This window comes from Anas platyrhynchos, chromosome 4 (assembly GCF_047663525.1).
Source record: "Anas platyrhynchos isolate ZD024472 breed Pekin duck chromosome 4, IASCAAS_PekinDuck_T2T, whole genome shotgun sequence".
NCBI classification, from domain to species: domain Eukaryota; kingdom Metazoa; phylum Chordata; class Aves; order Anseriformes; family Anatidae; genus Anas; species Anas platyrhynchos.
This window is the reverse complement of record NC_092590.1, coordinates 32,919,880-32,941,210: the sequence shown is the minus strand read 5'-3', so window position 1 is coordinate 32,941,210 and position 21,331 is coordinate 32,919,880. Positions and strand designations below refer to the sequence as shown.

Below are 21,331 nucleotides of genomic sequence, written 5' to 3'. Positions count from 1 at the left end.
AATACTATTTTAACTCAGTAAAATTATTAAAAATAAACATATAACTATATATCTAACATTTTTCTGTGTTTTAAACTGATGGATTACCTTGGAACACTGTTTTGTACTAGTGCTTTGTTTTCACAGAAAATCCATTCAAAGTCTTGATAAAATAATTTTAAAGCAAGCATGAAAACACCATTTTTCTAAATTGAAAGTAATTACTTTCTCTAAGTTAAAAATTTATAAAAAATATTTAATTCTTCTGAAAGGTAATTATTTTGATGAATACTCTGACATACTGTGTAGTAGTGTGCCAATTTTTATTTAAGTGGCTTGAATGGGCATTTGAAAAATGTGAACTCAAAATTTTTTATCATCTGTTCAATTTAAGACTGTAGTTAATTATCAATCTGATACATGCTTTGCTGTAATTTACAGGATAATTGAAAATAATAGAATAAATCGGATCTCTCCATTAACATTTTATGGACTCAAATCACTTATTCTCCTGTAAGTATGGAATAAGAACCAAAAGTGTTATTTAAAAGAACAGAAGAAGAAGGACAGATATATTCAAAAACAAACAGACAAAAACTTTTTATAATGACTGTGCTTGCTCACCACACTATATTGTTTGCTGTTGTAGGAGAGCTTCTATTTCAGAAACCTACCCAGCCCCAGAGGAGCCCATTATTTCAGTCCATTTTACATAGATAAATGACCTAAATGCAGCTATGAACTACCAAAATCAATAGGAACACAATTGCTTTTCCTGAAGCCACACAAGAGGCCAGACAGGATGCGTGAGATCCTACGCTTTATAAAATGAATCTACAACTAACATTCTTGGCAAGCACTGGGCTCTCTCCCAGGAAAGTCTGCAAAACTTTCCACTCCACGTATGGGAGTGGGAAACACCTAAATGAGGACGGTAAACATGCTGCTGCTTCTTGCTGCCAGGTGTGACATGCTAGAGTAGGAGGATTTTGGCAGCATGCAGACATACATGTATGGTATCTGGAAAAGCATACGAAGATAGCTGGGGAAAAATAAGAGCAAAAAGACTATGGCACTGAGAGGAAAAGAACATGGCAGCTGCAGCAGTGGGTGCCAGTTGCCCACAGGAGGTAGGGGTATGGGTAGGCAGCGCTGCTCCACAGCTCCTGCCTGACCCTTGGCAGCAGCCCAACTTCTCTCTCCAAGACCCTGTCCTTGTCCTCTCAATACAAGAGACCCCTTCCTCTGCAGCCAGAGGCAAACCTCCCTCCACCTCCCCCTTCCTGCATCACTGATAGAAACTACATGTTATGACAGCATAGTCAAAATATTCAAATTGACTTATTTTGTTTTATTTAAAATGCTGTTGAATGAGCATCTTCCCTTTACCTGGTAACAAACAAGTCAAAGATAAAATAGCACTGCACTGAATGCCATAGGGAATATATGGACGTTTAAGAAAATTATAGTGCCTCTAAGACTCTGAGAAATTAATCAGGGTTTGACTGCCTTTTTCCAAAAGTACAAATATAAGAGAGAAGATTTTTTTTCTATTAGGTAATTTTTGGCAAATATAGTCAGTCATAATTTATTTTACTTTTTTTTTTTCTCAGAGAAATGATGAATAATTCTCTTGCTCGTTTGCCTGACAAACCTCTGTGCCAATATATGCCAAGACTAAACTGGTTGTAAGTCTACCTTATATTTCACTAGAAAAATACTATTTTCTTGTCTTTGTATTGTATTTCCATACTGCTTTTTCTAATGGCACTGGAATGATCTTACAGAGTGCCTGCTGGGTTGATGACCTGGAGTCATCAGCCAGGTGTGTAGAAAAAAATAGATCTCTGGTTTCTGTTCTCTTTTGTGCAATCATGACATTCTGGTAGTATTTTTCTTTAATTAACTTAGAATAACTGCCTGAATGAAATAAATTTATTTTGGGTGATTAACGTTTTGTTTTTATATCCTAGAGACCTTGAAGGCAACCATATCCATCATTTAAGAAATATCACTTTTTTCTCCTGCAACACTCTAACTGTACTGTAAGTAACAGGATATATTAGCCACCCTGAATGATTTATATTTGAGCTAAAAGTTTCCTGAGTATCATGGTTATTTAGATGCCAGAGAGACTAAATTAAATTGCTCAGTTTAAAATGAACACTATACAGTGGTTACACTGTTTAAATTTATAGCAAAATTCATCCTTGATGTATGTAACTAAACTTCAGTGAAGTGATTTTGACTGATAATAAGATTTAGAAAATATCATTTTAACTTTTTACTTGGGAGAGAAGGAGAAAATGTTATACTAAAAAGAAGCAAAAATACAAAGTAGGTAGCTTATTTCTTTATTTTGAAAAGTTTAATGGCCCAGCTGGTTGGCCCATCAATTTTAGTATTCTCATCAAATTTTCTTCAGTGACGTTGTAATGATCTTCAGAAAATCCAATCTATCTTTTGATTGATTAGTATGCTACATAGTAACTGTCACTTTTAAAATTGTTTAATCTTCTGTGGGATCCACATTCTTGGCTTTCTCTTTGCATTTAAAGTCCAGGTTGTTTATTTAAGGAGAAAGCACAGTGACAGATGAAATATGACTGAAGGAAAAGTTGCACAACTGTGTGCTTGTTTCCAAGGTGCTGTTAGGTCCCAAGCTGTCTAGTCCAATTTATCTTTCTCCTGATCTCATAAAATTTATATTGGCCTGCTATGGATAATGGAAAGACTTGAGTGAATAAAGAGCGCTAGAATGGCAGCACGGCTAAATGAACTTATCGGAAGGAATCAAAGAACCACAGAACGATTTGGGTTGGAAGGGTCCGTCAAGACCATCCAGTTCCACCCCCTGCCATGGGCAGGGACACCTCGCACCAGACCAGGTTGCCCAAAGCCCCATCCAGCCTGGCCAGGGATGGCACAACCACAGCTTCTCTGAGCAACCTGTGCCAGTGCCTCACCATCTCTGAGTGAAGAATGTTTCCTTGTATCTAATCTAAATCTCCCCTCTTTTAGTTTAAAGCCATTACCCCTTGTCCTATCCCTACACTCCATGACCAAGAGTCCCTCCCCAGCTTTCCTGTAGGCCCCCTTTAGGTACTGGAAGGCCGCTGTAAGGTCTCCCCAGAACCCTCTCTTCTCCAGGCTAAACAACCCCAACTCCCTCAGCCTGGCTTCGTAGTAGAGGTGCTCCAGCCCTCTGACCTCGTGGCCCTCCTCTGGAGCTGCTGTAACTGGTCCATGTCCTTGTGCTGGGGGCCCTGAGCTGAACAGACACTCCAGGTGGGGTCTCACTCAAGTGGAGTAGAAGTGGACAATCACCTCCTTTGACCTGCTAGCCATACTTCTTTTGATGCAGCCCAGGATACAGCTTGAACATTCAAATTTTTGTCAAGAATTAGTTTTATTCCTTAAAATATCTTGAATTCTCAAACTGTAGTCAACTGTACTGTGCTATCATATCCTTCTGTACTTTAGTTGGTGGTAGATACCGATACAGCAAAAAGAGCACAAAATATACATGCAAATGCATGTGTAGACAACAAAAGTTACTTGTGGAATTGTAAAAATGTAAGTTTCTATATCTGATCACCTTGATAGCTAAATTAGTGAGGAAGATGTTTGAAGATCCAGCTTAAGAAAGTATTTTAAAAGTTTGTGAAGTATTCTTCAAAAACAAATGGTTTTCAAGCAACAGCAATATAAGCTTGTTTTCTCCTTCCAGGGTGATGAGGCGAAATAAAATCAGCTCTTTAAATGAAAACAGTTTTTCTTCTCTCCAAATGTTAGACGAATTGTGAGTCAATTTCTTCTTTTACTTGTAGAACAAGTCACAAAGATTTATAATTTATTTTGCGTATGTCATTTAACATAAACTTAACATCAGTTCTATTTCACATGACATGCTTTGGAGATAGCACCTATCCTCAGTTTTTTTTTTTTTTCCATATATTTAACAAGGAAGAAATAGGCAATAAAGTAATACTCTGAGATTCTTGATAATATTGCCTTTTTGCTCACAAGGTCATTGCATTACCTTAATAGAATCATTTTAATTACTCTTAATTTTTAATAATTAAAAGAATTATCACCACGCTCTAGGTGCATGTGTGCTTTCATTGTCTTTTAGACTGGTTTGCCGATATCTTTTGTGCTGAGGTCTTTACTTCTCTGTCTACAGTGATTAATACTCTCCATGTTTAGTAAAAATAACATCAAGTTAGAGAACTAAGGGAAAGATGTAGTGTTGGCTAACCCATATGAGATGAGAGATAGTTCCCATCATGAAACAATATGTTTAATGTATTTCTAAATTCCTGCAACTCAAGTTAAGTGTATTTCAATTTCTTTTTCATGTACATATAATGATAATAAGTTATGTATCTAATGACATGTTTGAACTAGGCTAAGGGAAATCTAGTGGATCTATCTTTTCATGTTGTTTTATCAGCATTCTTTAACAGTCCAAGTTTCTGATAAACCTATATATAATAAATAATACTCTAATTGGCAAATCGAATAAAACTGTGTATCTTGGAATTACAAAGCTCTTCAGCTAAACAACTGAACCTACTAGGAACTTATGATATCCCACCTGTGGCTGTTTCTGCAGAGACTTGGCTAGCAACAAGATTGAATCACTTCCTCCATATATATTTAAGGATCTAAAGGAGCTTTCACAACTGTAAGGATTCTTGATTCTTCTTATTATTATATAACTGTATATTACTCATATAACATGCTTTCAGTCATGAATGTCAGGAAAGAAAAGAACCAAAAGAAAAACAAATGTATATACCATTATTTTGATATTAATTTTGTAAAAGATGAATATTTTCATGTCCAAAAAGAGAGCAAGTTCAAATTCAATCTTTTCTAGATCTTGTTACTATATGAAAGATGAGATATGCTAGCTGTATCAGAACTTCATAATTTCAATAGGAGTTTTTAATGTGATATAGTGATTTGGCTCTAAAAGTAAACGTTTAAGAGGTTCATACAGTTGCCTTGTTAGCAAGTGTTTTTTTCTTGTAAAAGAGTTCCAAAAAAAGCGTAATATTTTATAAAACCAGAAAGGCATTCTTTCTGTTTCCATAATATGTGCATAGAAAAATTCAAGTGCTGCTGCTGGAAAGTCTCAGTCTTTCTCACATAATCTGAAAGAGACACTAGTCACAAAATCGAAGAATCTCCAGAGCACAAGCCAGCACATTTTATCCTGCCTTTATCTTGCATTTTGATTTTAAACCAGGAAGATGTCAGGGCAGAAGCAGGACTTCCCAGTGGACCTAATAGCTATGTATAACCTATGTACCTTTTGAGAAAGTATTGATTTTTTGTCTGCTGCTGTGAACAACTGTTCCACTGGAGCTTAACCTTCCTGAGCAAAGTCCATGTGTCTACCTCTGTCAGGCACAACTGAAAAATCCTGTAACTATTTTTAACCAGGTGTCAGTATGTACAGTAACTTATTTTTCTGATTTTCCAGCCCTCTTGGGATCAGTCACAACATACTGGGGCAACTAAGTGTTATCAGCTGCATATACTGTGTTTGGACATTTCAGTTATACCATCAAAACAAAAACATAAGAAAAAGTTATAGGGAGAAGAAATAGGAAACATATCTAGAAATACTCTTGTGCAGATTAACAGCATTTAACACTAATGTCTACGTGTATTTTTATATTCCATTGCCTCAGTCTCTTTTTGAACTCACACAAATCATTATGAAAAGATGGATTTTATCAACAATCAAACTAAATTTTAAATTCTGTTTCTAAATGCATGCAATTCAACTACATTATTTTACTTAAAAGATAACTCCCAAAAGTTTAATACTGAAGTATTTCTATAGTCAAAACCTTTAAGTGTCAGGTTGGGAGATATGGTGTGTGTGATGTGTATGTTTGTGACGATCGTATGACTGTGGAGCATCTGACTACTCTTCCACTGGCTTAACAAGCTGAATGAATGATACTGTTTGCAGTTTTAACTGACGATAATAAGAGTCCATCCTACAGGACTGAAAACACACATGAATTATGTATTTTTACTTTATCTTTGGACCAGGCTGTAGAGAAAACATGCAAAATTGCTTAAATCTGTGTTGTATTTACAGGAACCTTTCTTATAACCCAATCAAGAAAATTCAAATAGACCAGTTTGATTTTCTAACTAAACTCAAATCCCTGTAAGTATCAAGTATTTCTCTGCAATCATTTATTTACTATGTGATAATACACATCTCCTTCAGAAAGTCATAATCCAAAATATGTTTTAAAAGAAACTGCCTTTGAAATAGTTTATAGTTATGATCCTCAACAATTTCAACCTGGAAAATAACTATTAACAATGTTTCAATTTACCTTCATATAAATACTGGTATCATAATGGAAATTTCTCCAACAAAAAGAGAACAAAAATTCAATTTCATGAAGGATGTTGTCTATTCCACTATTACAGAGAAGGATTAATGCAACTACTTTGACCTTGCACAACTTGCAGCACAATTCAGTTGTCATGTCAGAGCGGATGGGACTTTTGCAAATCTTTTTTAAGAGTTTAGGGGTAATTTTTATGGCTGAACTAACACAGCAGTTAAACGTGAATTCTGCCAGTAGAACCCTTGCTGAAACTGAGTGATGGTGCAGTGACAGTCTTGCAAAGCTGAAACTGGTCTTGTGGTAGATTAAATATATCTTCACAGGCAAATGCATGTCTGCAATAACCAACCAGCTCAGTAGAACACAGCATTTGTTTTTCCCATTTGTAACTTCAAAATGGCCATGGAGATCCAAAAATATGTTTCCTTGGAGAGGGGAATAACTACAGTTTGTGATTTGACCCCAGAGTTGCAGCCGGAAAACACAGTACATGTGCCTTTGTTGATCAGTACCATTTCCTTACAACAGTTTGGACTCAAGTGGCCAAATTCAACTGAATTCGGCAAATAGCTAAAGGCCTGAAAATACTAAATCTGTAAAAGATACATGAAAATAAATATCTGAGCACAGAAAATAATTAATTACCTCCCTAGCAGTCAAGCTGCAGCATAGATTTCAGCCATTATTTGACACCAAAGACTTCATGCAATTGAGTGGTCAGGACCTTCTATATTTTCAAGTTAGGAAAGCTGATAAACCTGGAGACTGATCTGTAGGAAATGGTATGTTTCAGCACTTAGTTTGCAGAACATCCATTGCCTCCTTCCTATTTTGAAATGGTAGGAGTAGTTAGGGAAAGCATGCCCCAGGATTCATTCTGTGCTTAACTAGGACTAAGAAGTTTCTGTATTTGGGGCCTTATTCCTGTCTCCAAGCAAAACTGCCCATTAGACCAAAGCAAATAACCATTAAGACTAATGCCTTTCTGCACTTTTGCCTGAATATGTTCAGAACTCACATGAATATTGCACTCAAATCATTGAACAGTACATTTAAATAAGGCTGCACACAAGAACAACCAAAGCCTTCTTGACAGGTTGCAATCTAGAAGACATGGTGCACATCTAATTCCAGAAGGTATTCCAGAAGAATACCGAAACTGAAGTTCTAAAAGAACAGCTTACGCAGTTACATGTTACTGATCTAGCACTGCAGGAGAAATAATAGTGTCATTTTCCATACATTAAAAAATAAAATAAGAAATCCCACCTATGTGTCACCAGAAATTCAGCTTTTTCCCTTACATGCCAAATTCTGTGTACCAACTTCCTGCTGATCTTGACAATAAAGACTGAATTCCTGCAGTGGTTTGTTTGTCTCGCAAAGCACTCACCGGGACAGAAATGTAAAATATTGCTATTGGAACAAGTTGTTATTTTCCCAGAGATGATGAAAGAATATGGGTAGAACAATACTCTGGAAGGGCAACATAATAATCATCGATTGCACTGCTGAGAGCACTGAAAGAGCCTTCTCTATGATTTTGGAAGAACAGAATGCTTATTAGAGTTAAGTGAGATTCATTTTGTTCCACTTTAGCTTTCATGTAGACTTTCTGTTTAAGTTTCAAAGAGTGACAGATTAGAGGCAATTAAAGTTCATCTCTAGTTTCATATCATTGTAGGAACACAATTAAATGCTCATTAAGTTTGTTCTTCTACTATTGAGTTTATATCGTGTTTTATTAAGAGTATGTTGTTTACAGCAGCTTGGAGGGCATTGATATTGCAAACATCCAGAGAAGAATGTTCAGACCCCTTAGAAACCTCTCCCACATGTAAGTAGTTTATCCAGTTCACTTTCTTTGGTCTGAATTTCACGACTTGCAGAACACTGAATAAGTAAAAACAAAAGTGTCTGAAAAGTAGCATGCAAGTAGTTGTCAAATTTGACAATTTTAAATTATTTTTTCTTCTTTCAGAATATGTTTTCTGAATATTTACTAGAGAGTTTTACTAGAGCCATCTATTTTCTGTTTTGTTTCTCGCATTTAGATATTTTAAGAAATTCCAGTACTGTGGATATGCCCCTCATGTGCGCAGCTGTAAGCCTAATACCGATGGGATTTCATCCCTTGAGAATCTCTTAGCTAGCATTATACAGAGAGTGTTTGTCTGGGTTGTATCTGCCATCACTTGCTTTGGAAATATTTTTGTTATCTGTATGAGGCCTTACATCAGATCGGAAAACAAGCTCCACGCCATCTCAATAATGTCTCTCTGCTGTGAGTATTCTGTGCATAAAAGTAAAATAGTAAAATAATATTGTTTTAGTCTACAGATAGTGTGTACAACATCTGATATTATAATATAGTGACGTATTTCCAGCTAACTGAACTTTTGTGCTCTTGTGAATGGCAATACAAAATGCTGTATCTTATACACCAGGAAGTTTGTTAGATGCTGCCTTTGTTCAACAGGCAGTTATCAACAGGCAGTTGATAACTTACAAGGGTTTCACATTTGATTTTAATGATAGAGATACTGTCAAACTCTCACTTTCTTTGGCAAGAAGAAAAAATAACCAAAAATTTTCAATTGCCCATAAACCTAAATACTGGTATGCCCTTTTGATTAAATAGCAATTTGTGTGTGTAAACATTATTGCATGTATTGGTTCTCTTTTTTCTTTTTTTTGTGCAAGCAAAAATTTTTTTAGACAAATATAGAAATTCTACCACTCCTAGCTCCTCAATATTAAGAAGTATAGTTTTTTATGTGAGATTATATTACAGCCTCTAGTACCCCATCTCAATGCAAGACAGCCTACCTAAGCTATTTCACAAATGCTATTAGTTGCATTTTGTAGTGTAATTGTCAACACTGTATAAAGTGGTTGCAACATTTCTCAATAACACATTCTGAAACTTTGTTGTTTAACCATTGGAGCAATCTGAGCACCACGCAAAACTCATCAAAATACCTGAGAAGGCTTCAGCTCCATGTAGACAGCTCCTCTTCACCTGCTAGCGCTACTATTAGAGAAATATTTATTATTAAGCCTTTTCATAGAAATCCCATGTAAAATGCAATAGGGGAAGAGAAAAGGGATCATGATATTTCAGTACGCTTAAAAATTGAACAATGCTCTTTGTCTTCCTGGTTGCAGAAGACTTGAAAATAAGAAGCCAATGCAGGAATTAAATAATTGCTAAATGTGTCATCTCTTATGCTTATAGTTTTTCATCCAACATCATCATTTTGAGGATGGGGCATATGTCTGAACTTGTGAGGACTGTTGAGACTATGTTGAGGGTCTACAACAGAAACTCTCTTTTGGATGCTCAGAAGGAGTTTTAGGAATGTCACAGCGATGCCTCTCGGCATTACCACAGGCTTGCACAGGAACTTCCCTCTGTCTTCTGCCTTTCCCTGCTAAGCTAATAAGGAGCAAGAACGATGTTGTTTGTGTTTGCTGACTACTTTCAAGTCTTAGTAGAAGCCTGTGCACATCAGTTTTGAATTATTATTAGGTGGACAAATAAAAACTAAACTTTGAGTCCAGCAGAGATGCTTTACTCAAAGCAAACTATCTTAAGTGAAATGTCAATATCAAAAAAGAATAAAATCTAATAATAATAATAATAATAAAAAAAAAGGTTTGCAAGGATATTTCTATAAATTAAAATATATGTTTCTGCTTGCAAACCGATTTTATTTGAGCTTCAATAAATCAGTCTGAAAAGAATAGTGTTCTGACTATAATATTGATTTTGTAACTATGTATTACTTGACATAAATGTGTACTGATATACGTGTGTATGTCTGTTTTTCAGTAGACATATACACAAAGAGAATGGGAAATTCAGATGTGTGAATAATGATGTTAAGCACTATGCCCACAGGTGCTGACTGTCTGATGGGAATATATTTATTTGTGATTGGAGCTTTTGATCTTAAATATCGTGGAGAATACAACAAGCACGCTCAGTTGTGGATGGACAGTATTCATTGTCAATTGGTGGGATCGCTGGCTATTCTGTCTACAGAGGTGTCAGTATTGCTATTGACTTACCTGACTTTGGAAAAATACATCTGCATAGTTTATCCTTTTAGGTGTTTGAAGCCCAGAAAATGCAGGACAATTTCCATTTTAGTTCTTATCTGGATAATTGGGTTTGTTGTTGCTTTTATTCCACTGAGCAATAAGGAATTTTTCAGGAACTACTATGGCACCAATGGCGTCTGTTTTCCTCTTCACTCAGAGCAATCAGAAAGTACAGGAAGTCAGATTTATTCTGTTGTCATTTTTTTAGGTAAGTTGCCTTTTTTCCTTATATACATTTAGAACCTTCCTTTTATATGATAACAAACCTGATTTTCAAACAGATATGGCAGCTTTCCTGTGATGTTCACATCTCATACTCAGATACCCTTACAGACTTTTTCCAGCCTGAGAGTTTTACTATATTAGATTGATACTTACATATCTTAAAATGCCTGAAGGACTCAGAAAGCAGAAAGAAGTTAGGACCATTAAATTCCTGAATGAATAAATTTTGTCAGGGAAGTAAAGCAATGTTAAGACTAGAGAAGAACTACATAGTTTGGATCCGATGGCAGCCACTTGTCAGGCAATGATAATTTAAATAAATACTGGAGTAGAGGCAGTAATTCAGTGTTTGGATGAAGACCAACTTAGATTGTCTGGCCACTTAATTCTATGGGACTAGCAGTTTAGAGAAAGGACTTTACTATCCAACTTGCAGATAGGTGATGTTTAATTGCCATTGTGCTGTTAAATCATAACTAATTTTAACTTCTTCAACAGGTGTAAACTTGGCTGCTTTTATCATCATTGTGTTTTCCTATGGAAGCATGTTCTACAGTGTTCACCAAACAGCTATTATGGCTACTGAAATTCGGAATCATATCAAAAAAGAGATGACCCTTGCCAAACGTTTTTTCTTCATTGTTTTTACTGATGCACTATGTTGGATACCCATTTTTATTTTGAAACTCCTTTCTTTACTTCAAGTAGAAATACCAGGTATGTTCTTCCTTTTGCAGCTGTTTCAGCTGTGTCTGTATAAAGAGCATTTACAGTTTAGAAAAAAAAAAAAAAGAATTGAACATGTTGAACTACATTATTATCATGAACTATGTTATTTATCTATATAGATGCACACACAATGTATTGAATTATAGTTTGTTTTATTACCGCATTATTACTATCATCATCAAGATCTAGTTACCTTTGACTCAGCCAAAACAACACAGATTCAAATCTTTAAAGCCTGTCTCCACAGAATATCTATCTGTCTCCACAAAATATATTTGCAAACCAAGTTTGAATAGGATTGGCTTTTTTCATGTGACAGCTTTTGGTGGTTCTGTTAACCCTGCCTAAAGACAATACAGTGTTTCCTATCTTGATTTAACCATACAATTCTTATCCTGAAATAACTTGCTTTTAAGAATTGATATTCACACAGTAAGTTACGTAAAGCTGTGCTTATCTTTCTCCGTGTTAGGGGAAATATTTCGCATGTAAATACTGTGCAACTTAAAAGATTAAAAATTACAGCTTTATTATTTTCTTCTCTTTGCTATATTGGTACATGCTAGAAAAATCGCGTCTTTATGCAGGGTTTGTAAATCATGTTGGAAAGAACCTGTTAGCACAAAGAGTAGCACCAGCAGCCACGGAATCAGACTTAGCATATGGCTGTATGTGACAATACTGTATCAGTGAGAAAATATTTTAGCTCAGAATTTTGTCTGCCATGCTGACCAGAAGTGTTGGGAGTTACCTTTTCAAAGTTTTGACTTAAATTTTAAACGTCTGAAGGTTGTGTTGATCGTGTCTGTCGTGGTTTAACCCGGCCGGCAGCTAAACACCACGCAGCCGTTCGCTCACCCTCCCCGCTCCCTCTCTGGGACGGGGGAGAGAAATGGAAAGTGAAGCCCGTGAGTTGAGATAAAGACAGTTTAATAAGACAGGAAAATAATAATAACAAAAATAATAATAATAATAATAACAATAACAATAATAATAATAATAATAATAATAATAATAATAATACAATGGTGATAATAGGTAAGTAATAATAGTATGTACAAACAAGTGATGCACAATGCAGTTGTTCACCACCCGCTGACCGATGCCCAGCCTCAACCCGAGCAGTCCGGCCCCCTCCCCCCGGCTAGCCACCCCTATATATTGTTTAGCATGACCCCATACGGTATGGAATACCCCTTTGGCTAGTTTGGGTCACCTGTCCTGGGTCTGTCCCCTCCCAGCTCTTACTGCACCCCCAGCCTGCCCGTTGGCAGGACAGAGCAAAAGGCTGAGATGTCCTTGGCTTGGTATAAGCACTGCTCTGCAACAATTAAAGCATCGGGGTGTTATCAGCACTCTTCTCATCCTAAGCCAAAACACAGCATTCCACCAGCTACTAGGAAGAAAATTAATTCTGTTCTAACTGAAACCAGGACAGTGTCAAATATTTTTCAGTTATATTAAACCTTCTAAAATGCTTCTTCATGAAGTTATCCAACCATCTAAGAGATTTTAAAGAAAATGTTGTGGAAACTAGAAGCAGATGTATTCAGGGTCAGGAAATCTAGAAGAAATCCTGGTAAACCACAGGATGATCTTGGATTTAGCAAGTAAACATTCTGCATTAGACAGGCTGGGCTAAGTAGTACTAACCCATTTCATAAAATTAAAGACATCACAGATGTTTGTCTAAGTTCACAGGAGCTTTAAACTATATTTCTTTGGCGGGGGCTGTGACAGCCTTAGAATTATGCATCAATAGAAATGTATTGATATTGCAGCAAAAGGATCAGGCCAGAAAGCAGGGGGTAAAGGCTGTTTGTACAGCTTGGGACAGTTCTGCAATTGTTCTATAAATCAAACAGTGCACCTGAGGGTGCCCATGACCACCTTTCAGCACTACAGTCCTGTCCCGTCTCTACCTGCCAGCTAACAATCCAACTTCTCTCCCAAACAGTAAGGATGAAAAGGGGGTGATAGAAAAATGCACCCAGACCCTGATATAAGCAGGAGAGCAGGAAACTGTGACAAAGGATGGAGGTGTGAACATGGAGACCCTTACCAACAGAGCAAGAAGGAAATAAGATTGTATACAATGCCCTTCACATGGGAAAGAACAAAGAACTGGTGCAGAGGAGCTAAATCAGCCTCTGTGGGGAAGAAGGGGCTGGAGGATATTGCTTTGGGGAAGAACAGGACATCAGGGACATGCATTCATTATGGGAAGAGGATGGCAAACGGTGATCACAGTAATAGACAAGAGAGCAAAGCAGAATAAAAGATGTGGGTCAAGAAACTGGGTCTCAGCCAGAACAAGAACTGTGCCAGCCTCTTAGCGGGTAGATCTGCTTCATAAGCATGATGTGCTTTGTATTAATTAATATGTACAAATGCTACTACAGCTTCCTTTCTCTTTCCCTCCCTAAGGTACCATAACATCTTGGGTGGTGATTTTTATCTTGCCAATAAATAGCGCTTTGAATCCTCTTCTCTACACTTTGACTACCCGACCTTTCAAGGAAATGATTCACCAGGTTTGGTATAACTACAGACAGAGAAGATCCAAGAGAAGCAAAGGCAGTCAGAAAACATATGGCCCGTCATTCATTTGGGTGGAGATGTGGCCAGTGCACGAAATCACACCAAAGCTAACAAAGCCTGTGCTTTGTACGGACTCCTCTGATGCATCTGTGACTACACAGTCAACAAGACTAAATCTGTACATGTAAATACATTTTGAATCTTTACGGTGACATCTGCACTGTTAGCTTCACATCCATGGACTTGCTACTTTACAGTAATGAGTCAAAATGAGGGAGGTATGATGGCTGGACTCCTGTGCACCGGAACACACAGCAGGACGAAGTGAGAGCAGTGTGGCTGCTTGCAGGTAGAACCAATATAAATAAAATTATTTCCATCTTGCAACAGTTTTGACAGCTCATTTTGACAGCTCATCCTGGTTCAGAATCAATCTCTTATTTGTTCCCCTCCAACAAGCCAGAAGTGTGGAAAAAAGCATGAACTATCATTTAAAACATCTCATACTGAAATCAAAACGTTTCACAATCATCTGTCTTTGGAAAAAAAAAAAAAAAAAAAGGTATTTTCAATAAACTTTTTTTTTAAAAAAATCACCATTTTACCAGCTGTTTTCTTCAGAGTTGATTGGTTTCATCATTCAGAAAATTATTTTCCCTTCAAAATTTCTGACTTGGCAGACGTCATACAGCTCTTAAAAAGCTCTAGGGAACAATAGCACTAAGAAAATATTTTCATTTCATAATTAGATTAGTTTATTGTACTTGTCAAAGCCAAACAAGTGAACATTATGCTTTTAAAAAATATATCAACTATTTTAATCATACAAATGATCCTGAAATGGTAACAATTGTTCTAATTCAAGCAGAACCAAAATTGTTTTTAAAACAAAATGAGTTTCTCAACAGTGTCCTCCAATTGTAGCTGGTGGAAATTTTTCCTTCAGAAGAGTGATCTTCCCTGGGAAGACCAGAGTGAGTATCCCAACATCTTGATGCTGCTCTTTTCCTCACCAATTCTTTATGGGCTTCCCTATGCAGTTCCCTACAGCCTGCACACTTCAACAGATTTTAAACTCTCCGTGTATTGAATAACGGGAGAGTATCAAATGATCAGTCTTAATAGGTGTCATAACATCTATATTGTAATCACTTTGTACATCTGATTGGATGCAGTACAGTTAAAATAATTTTGAAGTGCCACCATCCCGCACTTTTTGGGCAGCATTTGGCTTCCCAATGTAATTATTTTTTCCCCTTTTCCCAAAGAAAATTGATTTTATCCCATGTGAAATGAACCTCTGTACCAAAAAGAGGTGCAAGGCAGAGGCTGTTCCTTTGCATATCCATAGTGAAGAGAATCTTTTCTCTTGCGAGTATGAATTCCCAAGTTCATGTTGTACCATACTCACAACCCAAAGGCCTGGAGCCAAAGGTGGTGAAAGAAATTATTTTGCATTGATGTTTTGAAGCTTTTTAAAAGATGCTTCCGATGTTTGCACTTAACTTCTTAATAATGTAAGAAGTAGAACTAAAAACAGTGTGATGCACACTTTAACTGTTTACAGAACTTTGGATTATCTTGAAATCAGAAGTTAATCATCCTGTTTCCACGACTGTACATTTTATTGAAATAATAAAAGATTATCTGCTGATCAAAATGACTTGTTTTCCAAGTTGTTTGGCAACATTTTGGGTTACTGGAAAAAAAAAAAAAAAAGGAAAAAAAAAAAACGCGAAGTGAAATCCTGCACTGCGTGTTACTTTTAAGTGGGGCAGTCAGAACTCAATTCAAAAGAGCTTGTGTACTCATGAGGGCAAGCCTTCTTGATGAGTCTGTCCTCACTGTTATTTTTGTTTGTCGTGTAAGTCGATTATGGGTATATTCAATGTCATCCTTGTTTCTATGAGTAATCAGAAAACACCCATCAGTCAGAATGTGTTGCAAAAACGTTATTGCTTTGATAACAAAATTACAGTTTATCTTTTAAAAAAGTCCATCCAGCAGAGGAAATTGGACTAACAGTGCAGCGTACAGCTACTTTCTCCTGCAGCTTCCCACTACACTGCAGCATCCCCCCAGCTTTGGTGAGTGTACGGGACTTTCAGTACAGGTATTTATTTCACAGTAGTGATCTTTCAGACCAAAGGGTTGCGGTAACAGTAAGCCCTGGACTAACTAACTATAGTAACTGCTTAAGGCAAGAAATGAAGTAGGACCAAATACAGGAAAAGTTCTCGTGTGCTTCCTTGTAAATGGGAGAATGTATTTCACGGGTTCTTTTGTAACTGATGGAAGCTTTCACTTACTGTTCAGAGCAATCCCTCCTATAAACGCTGCTGCTAGATTTCTACCAAGGAGGGTTATATGGTCCATCATAAGGCACTTTATATGCATTATAACAAAAATAGCGTAAAAATTCTCATCAGTGATCAATATATTGCAGTATTGCTTAAAACAGCAAGGCTTGGGACGAGGAGGGAGCTTGTAAGTAAGCCGTGACTCGCTGCATTATCCCCTCCCCGACGTGCAGCGAGGAAGCCCGAGGTTATCCCCACAGGTGCTGTGGGGCCGGCCGGGCTCCTGCTGGCGGCAGCGCCTTGGAGCACACCCGGTGAGGGAGGGGAGGGCCCTCCCCGCCGCCCGCCCGGCCCCGGCCCCGGCCCCGCCCCCGCGCAGGCGCAGCGGGGCCGCGGGCAGCTGCTGCGGGGGCACCGAGAGGGGTCGAGGGCGCCGCCATGTTGTGGTCGCGCTGCCCGCCCGGCGCCACAGGTAACGCGACGGGGAGGGGGGGCGGCGGCTCCCAGCTCCTTGGGGCTGTGGTGGAATAAAAAAAATCCCTCCCGGCCCGTCCTGTCCCGGCAGCTGCTCAGCCCCGGCTGTGTGAAGGGCGCCCAGGCGCAGTGTCCGGGTGCGGGTGCGGGTGGGGGGTGTTGTGGCGCCGCCGCCCTGCCCGGCACCGTGCGGGGCTGTGGCAGAAGGGCGGCCGGGCTGCCCGCCCCGCCAGTGCTGCTGCCAGCGCTACGGCCCCGTCTGGGCCTTTTACTGCTGCGTTTTGGCAGAAATGCCGTGTTTGAAATGCCGTGTGCTGCCTCTTCACCCCTGAGATTACAGCAAGGACTCCGTAATGGGAGGAAAAGTCTCTCTCAGAGTGCATTAGCTCACAGATTTGTACATTAAAACTAGTTGCGGTGCTGCATACACTGCTTTTCTGAGTACAAATAACGTCCTAACCATTTTTTTTTATGTGAAAAGTGGAAATTAAAGCAGGAGTTGTGGCATGTTGTTGCCCTGCTGGATAGATCCTGTTACGATCATTCGGCACTTCAATTCTCTTCCAGTTCCTTAATGAGAGACCCAAGTTTGTTGTTGCAACAATTAATATTTCTGCAGCAAAAGTAAAGGTGAACTGTATCTACCGTGCCCGGCTTCGGCTACGCTGAACCTGTGTTTAAGCCTGAGCTTTTGGTGTAGGCCGTGACGTTTCAGACGAGCTGCCTGCTGTCGGCAGTCCGGGCTGTGTATCTCGGCGTGTTGGTGTCACAAGTGGTGAACTTGAATGCCCTGCACCTGCAGTTGTTTAGTCACTTCTCATGAAGTCTGAAGTAAGGCTTGGAGTACAAAGTTCAGCAGGAACTTAAAATGTGTTTTCCCCTTGTAAGCGTGTGCTATCCCGTGTCAGCTGTCAGGAATGGTTGGCCGGTGCAGGGAGTTGTATCATGTGAAGAATGCTTAAAGGGAAACCTTTTTATTTGCTTTTTTTTTTTAATATAGATGATACAGTGTAATTGCAACTGTTGAAAATTTAAAATCTACATTTATGATTCCTCTTCCTCTCATTCTGACAGCCTCGTTGGGGATCTGTCATACTGGTTGTGCCATGTGTTTCTGAAAAAAATGGAAGACTGAGTAAGGAATGATTCGTTAAATCTGTCTCTTGTTTTTGCAGCACGTCAGTGCTTTCATGCTCTGAAGTTGATAAAGAGAGACCGCCTTCCGTCACTGCACACAGCAAGATGTGCCTCTACTGCCGCTGTGCCTCGCATAACTACGCATTACACGATTCATCCACGGGACAAAGACAAGCGATGGGAGGGTAAGTGGGAAAACATGCATTTTTAAAAGCTTTTTATTCTCGTTGCTGAGCTTTAACAACACTGAAGTGTGTTGCCGTTTTTTCTTTTTTACAGAAATTCTATTCGCTTAAATACAGGACTAATTTTCCAGATGAAATTTCATGGACTCTCACAATGAGTGTCTTTAGTGCTATGAAACGAGATCAAGAAAATCTATAAGCAACTTCTGCAACGTTTCCAGACATTACAATCTCTATGTTTAGCAGTTTTAAAGGTTTCAATTTCAGAAAAGTCACTGCTTAATTAGTGTAAAATAAAGGAACATGTTCAGACTAAGGATCTTGTTTTCTTTCTCCTCCCTTCCCTACAGTTTCACCAAGTGTCTTTGATGCAGCTAGCTAACTGGGCTCTTAATTAACTTTAACTTTCTTCTTAGCTTCTGAAGATGGTATTTCTGGTGTATAGAGACTTTGTATATGTTTTTATGGCATATCTTTTTACAACTTACAAAGAGCTAATTTTATATTGGAATACTAATGTCATTCTGCACTATTCCAAGTACAGAAGTGGACATTTTGTTAAGTATTTAGCCTCGTCTTATGGCAGACAATAGTGTGGAGATACCCAGTAGTCGGTACCAGAGAGCAAGGTGTAGGTAGAGAGATGACAGGGAGAACTGGTGATTAGTTTATCTTACTATCTTTTTTTCTATTGAAGGGGTAAACATGGAGAGGTTTGCAGAGGAAGCTGATGTTGTCATTGTTGGAGCAGGCCCTGCAGGTCTTTCTGCAGCTATTCGACTCAAACAGTTAGCTGCTGAGCATGGCAAAGAAATACGTGTTTGTCTGGTGGAAAAGGCTTCCCAAATTGGTGCACATACACTGTCTGGTGCTTGTCTTGAGCCAAGGTCTTTGCAAGAACTATTTCCAGACTGGAAGGAGCGGGGGGTATGTATGAACATACAAACACATTGCTGGCATGTCATAAATTCCTGTATCTGACTCATTTTGGTGTGATGTAGTAACTTGGTACCTTTGGTGCTTAGTACCATTTAAAATATGATTAACTAGCAAGACACGTTTTCTATTTAGTACATTTTCTCTAGTTCAGCAGTGCTAAACGTGTATGCTGCGGCGTTTGCTCTACCATCCAGTGGTCCTACAGCAGATACACAGGATGCGTGCCACATCCTGGAGTGCGCTGCATGTCCTGCATTTGTACAGAATCCAGCTCCTGTGCACAAACAGTGAGGTGGTAGATTGATGGCAATGCCAGGCTTGTTGCTTCTGGGCAGTACCTCTGACTGTGCTCCACTGTGTTTTGTGCAGACATAGTAGCTCAGGCCTAAGGTCGTCTAGGAGGGAGGACAGCAAGAACTGAGGCACCATCCCTGCCAGGACAGCCATCTGACTGGCAGCTGGCTCCCTGCTGTCACCTGGGAGCTGCGAGAAGCAGGCCTTTTACTGGTTGTTTTGTCTTAGTGGGCTGAATACACAAGAGGTGCTGCCTTCTTTAAAAATGTTTAGAGTATTGATGGAGTACAAGCTGAAGTACAAACTATAGCAGGGATTTGCAAGGCCTCATTTCAGTTTTTTAACCTTTCGGTTGTGTTGATTCTTGTCTGTTGACTGTTTTCATAAGATCCTTGTTTTTTTCTCCAGTGATACTTTCCTACAGAAGTGCTTCATTAGACCTTTAAATGACTGCCAGCATGTTATTTTTTTTAATTATTTGTGTGGGTTTTTAATTTTTTTCTTATGTATTTTATTTGGTTTGGATTGGCTAGAAAAACAACTCACAGGCCTATTTCTATTCCCTTTTCTATGTAGGCTCCACTTCATACACCTGTAACTGAAGACAAGTTTGGAATTTTAACAAAGAAATCTAGAATTCCAGTGCCAATTCTTCCAGGTAAAGTTTGGTGAGGAGCTCTTTGTACCATCTTTTCAGTATGTTTTTCAGCTTTTCTATGAATCAATCAATCTTGATTCAATTTAGCACAACAAGCATATGGAGAATATAATAGCCTGCAGCAATCGAGTGTTTGTAGATGATGACTCTAATCACAGATGACGTTATTTTTTTGAAGATGGCACTTGTATACATCAGATGCAACTTTGTCTACATCTTCTTATACTTTGCTTAGTGTTCTGTGTCTTAGGTGTGTGTGTATATGTTTGTGTGTATATTCTTTTTGCCTAGGACTTCCAATGGTTAATCATGGGAATTACATAGTACGTCTGGGACACTTTGTGAGCTGGTTAGGTGAACAAGCAGAAGCCTTGGGTGTTGAGTTGTATCCAGGCTATGCAGCAGCTGAGGTAATAATGATATCAGTGTGTATATGAAAAGCATTTTTGAAGCCCCTTTCACTGTGCCCCCAATTATTATTTGTACACTCACAGCATTTGTACAATCACAACATTCCTCTTAACAGAAATATGTTATGAAAACCATGTTTCAGTGGCTAAAATCCTTGGTCTAGATCCAGCAAAGCACAATCATAAAGTGAATCATAAAGTACATTAATAATAATGTAATCTTCCAAGTTTGACCACTAGATAGCAGAAAGAATTGGTGCTTACAACTTCTGTGTTAGGACTTTTTACAAATGGATTTAAACGATTGATCATTAAAATGTTCTTTTTAAACATTTCCAAAGGTTCTTTTTCATGAAGATGGTAGTGTGAAAGGGATAGCTACGAATGATGTGGGCATTCAAAAGGATGGAGCACCTAAAGTAAGTAGCCATGTTTTCCATAAGTAGATATCTAATGTGGGAAATTGTGCTGTATCTGCTTCTAGTGGTATCAGTGATCTTGCTGCAGCCTAAGAAAAATGACAAAATTCAGTACCTGTTTTTCCACTCTGTATAAAATTGATCAATTACACCTGAAAGTTTTGGTCTCAGGACACTGTAAACTCCTTGTGAAATTAGCAGAAAAAGTTTTTGCAGAAATGAGGTTTCTTTGAGGGTGATTGGAAGGAAAGACTGCAAGCATGCTTTGACATACGGGAAGGCACTATAAAAAATAAAATAAAAAAAGAACACTCCCTTGAACTCCCTCAAAAAAAAAAAAAAAAAGGCGTGAAGGTGAAATGGAAAGCTGTTGTCCTGCTGGTACCTAGCAACATTTAAGAGTTTGCTTCTGGCTGGCTGCTTTTTCTTCTGTACAACTGTAGTCAACATTTGTTGACAGTCTGTCTACCTTGCTGGGGCAAGGTACACGCTGAATCTTTATACCTTTTTGCTGGTTGGTCACACTGCTGTATCCAAAAGGTGAC

At 38.4% G+C, this 21,331-nt stretch overlaps 2 protein-coding genes across 5 annotated transcripts in view; both read left to right on the top strand.

Annotated features, from left to right (window-relative positions):
- Nucleotides 1-15,630, top strand: part of RXFP1 (relaxin family peptide receptor 1) — a 100,742-nt gene extending 85,112 nt beyond the window's left edge. For 3 of the 4 annotated variants that reach the window (XM_072037361.1, XM_013096644.5, XM_072037362.1), the window contains 11 exons: nt 421-492; nt 1,593-1,667; nt 1,953-2,024; nt 3,710-3,781; nt 4,598-4,669; nt 6,104-6,175; nt 8,134-8,205; nt 8,423-8,652; nt 10,273-10,683; nt 11,199-11,417; nt 13,857-15,630. In XM_072037361.1, the coding sequence (XP_071893462.1) occupies nt 421-492; nt 1,593-1,667; nt 1,953-2,024; nt 3,710-3,781; nt 4,598-4,669; nt 6,104-6,175; nt 8,134-8,205; nt 8,423-8,652; nt 10,273-10,683; nt 11,199-11,417; nt 13,857-14,158 (1,669 nt within the window). In that variant the 3' untranslated portion in view covers nt 14,159-15,630. The remainder of the gene's footprint in view (nt 1-420; nt 493-1,592; nt 1,668-1,952; nt 2,025-3,709; nt 3,782-4,597; nt 4,670-6,103; nt 6,176-8,133; nt 8,206-8,422; nt 8,653-10,272; nt 10,684-11,198; nt 11,418-13,856) is intronic. The other variant, XM_021270245.4, reaches the window with a different exon arrangement.
- A 972-nt stretch (nt 15,631-16,602) lies between these two features.
- ETFDH (electron transfer flavoprotein dehydrogenase) overlaps nt 16,603-21,331 on the top strand; it is an 18,831-nt gene continuing 14,102 nt past the window's right edge. The window contains exons 1-6 of the mRNA XM_027456524.3: nt 16,603-16,742; nt 17,920-18,066; nt 18,764-18,993; nt 19,876-19,957; nt 20,249-20,367; nt 20,709-20,786. Of these exons, the coding sequence (XP_027312325.1) occupies nt 16,709-16,742; nt 17,920-18,066; nt 18,764-18,993; nt 19,876-19,957; nt 20,249-20,367; nt 20,709-20,786 (690 nt within the window). The 5' untranslated portion in view covers nt 16,603-16,708. The remainder of the gene's footprint in view (nt 16,743-17,919; nt 18,067-18,763; nt 18,994-19,875; nt 19,958-20,248; nt 20,368-20,708; nt 20,787-21,331) is intronic.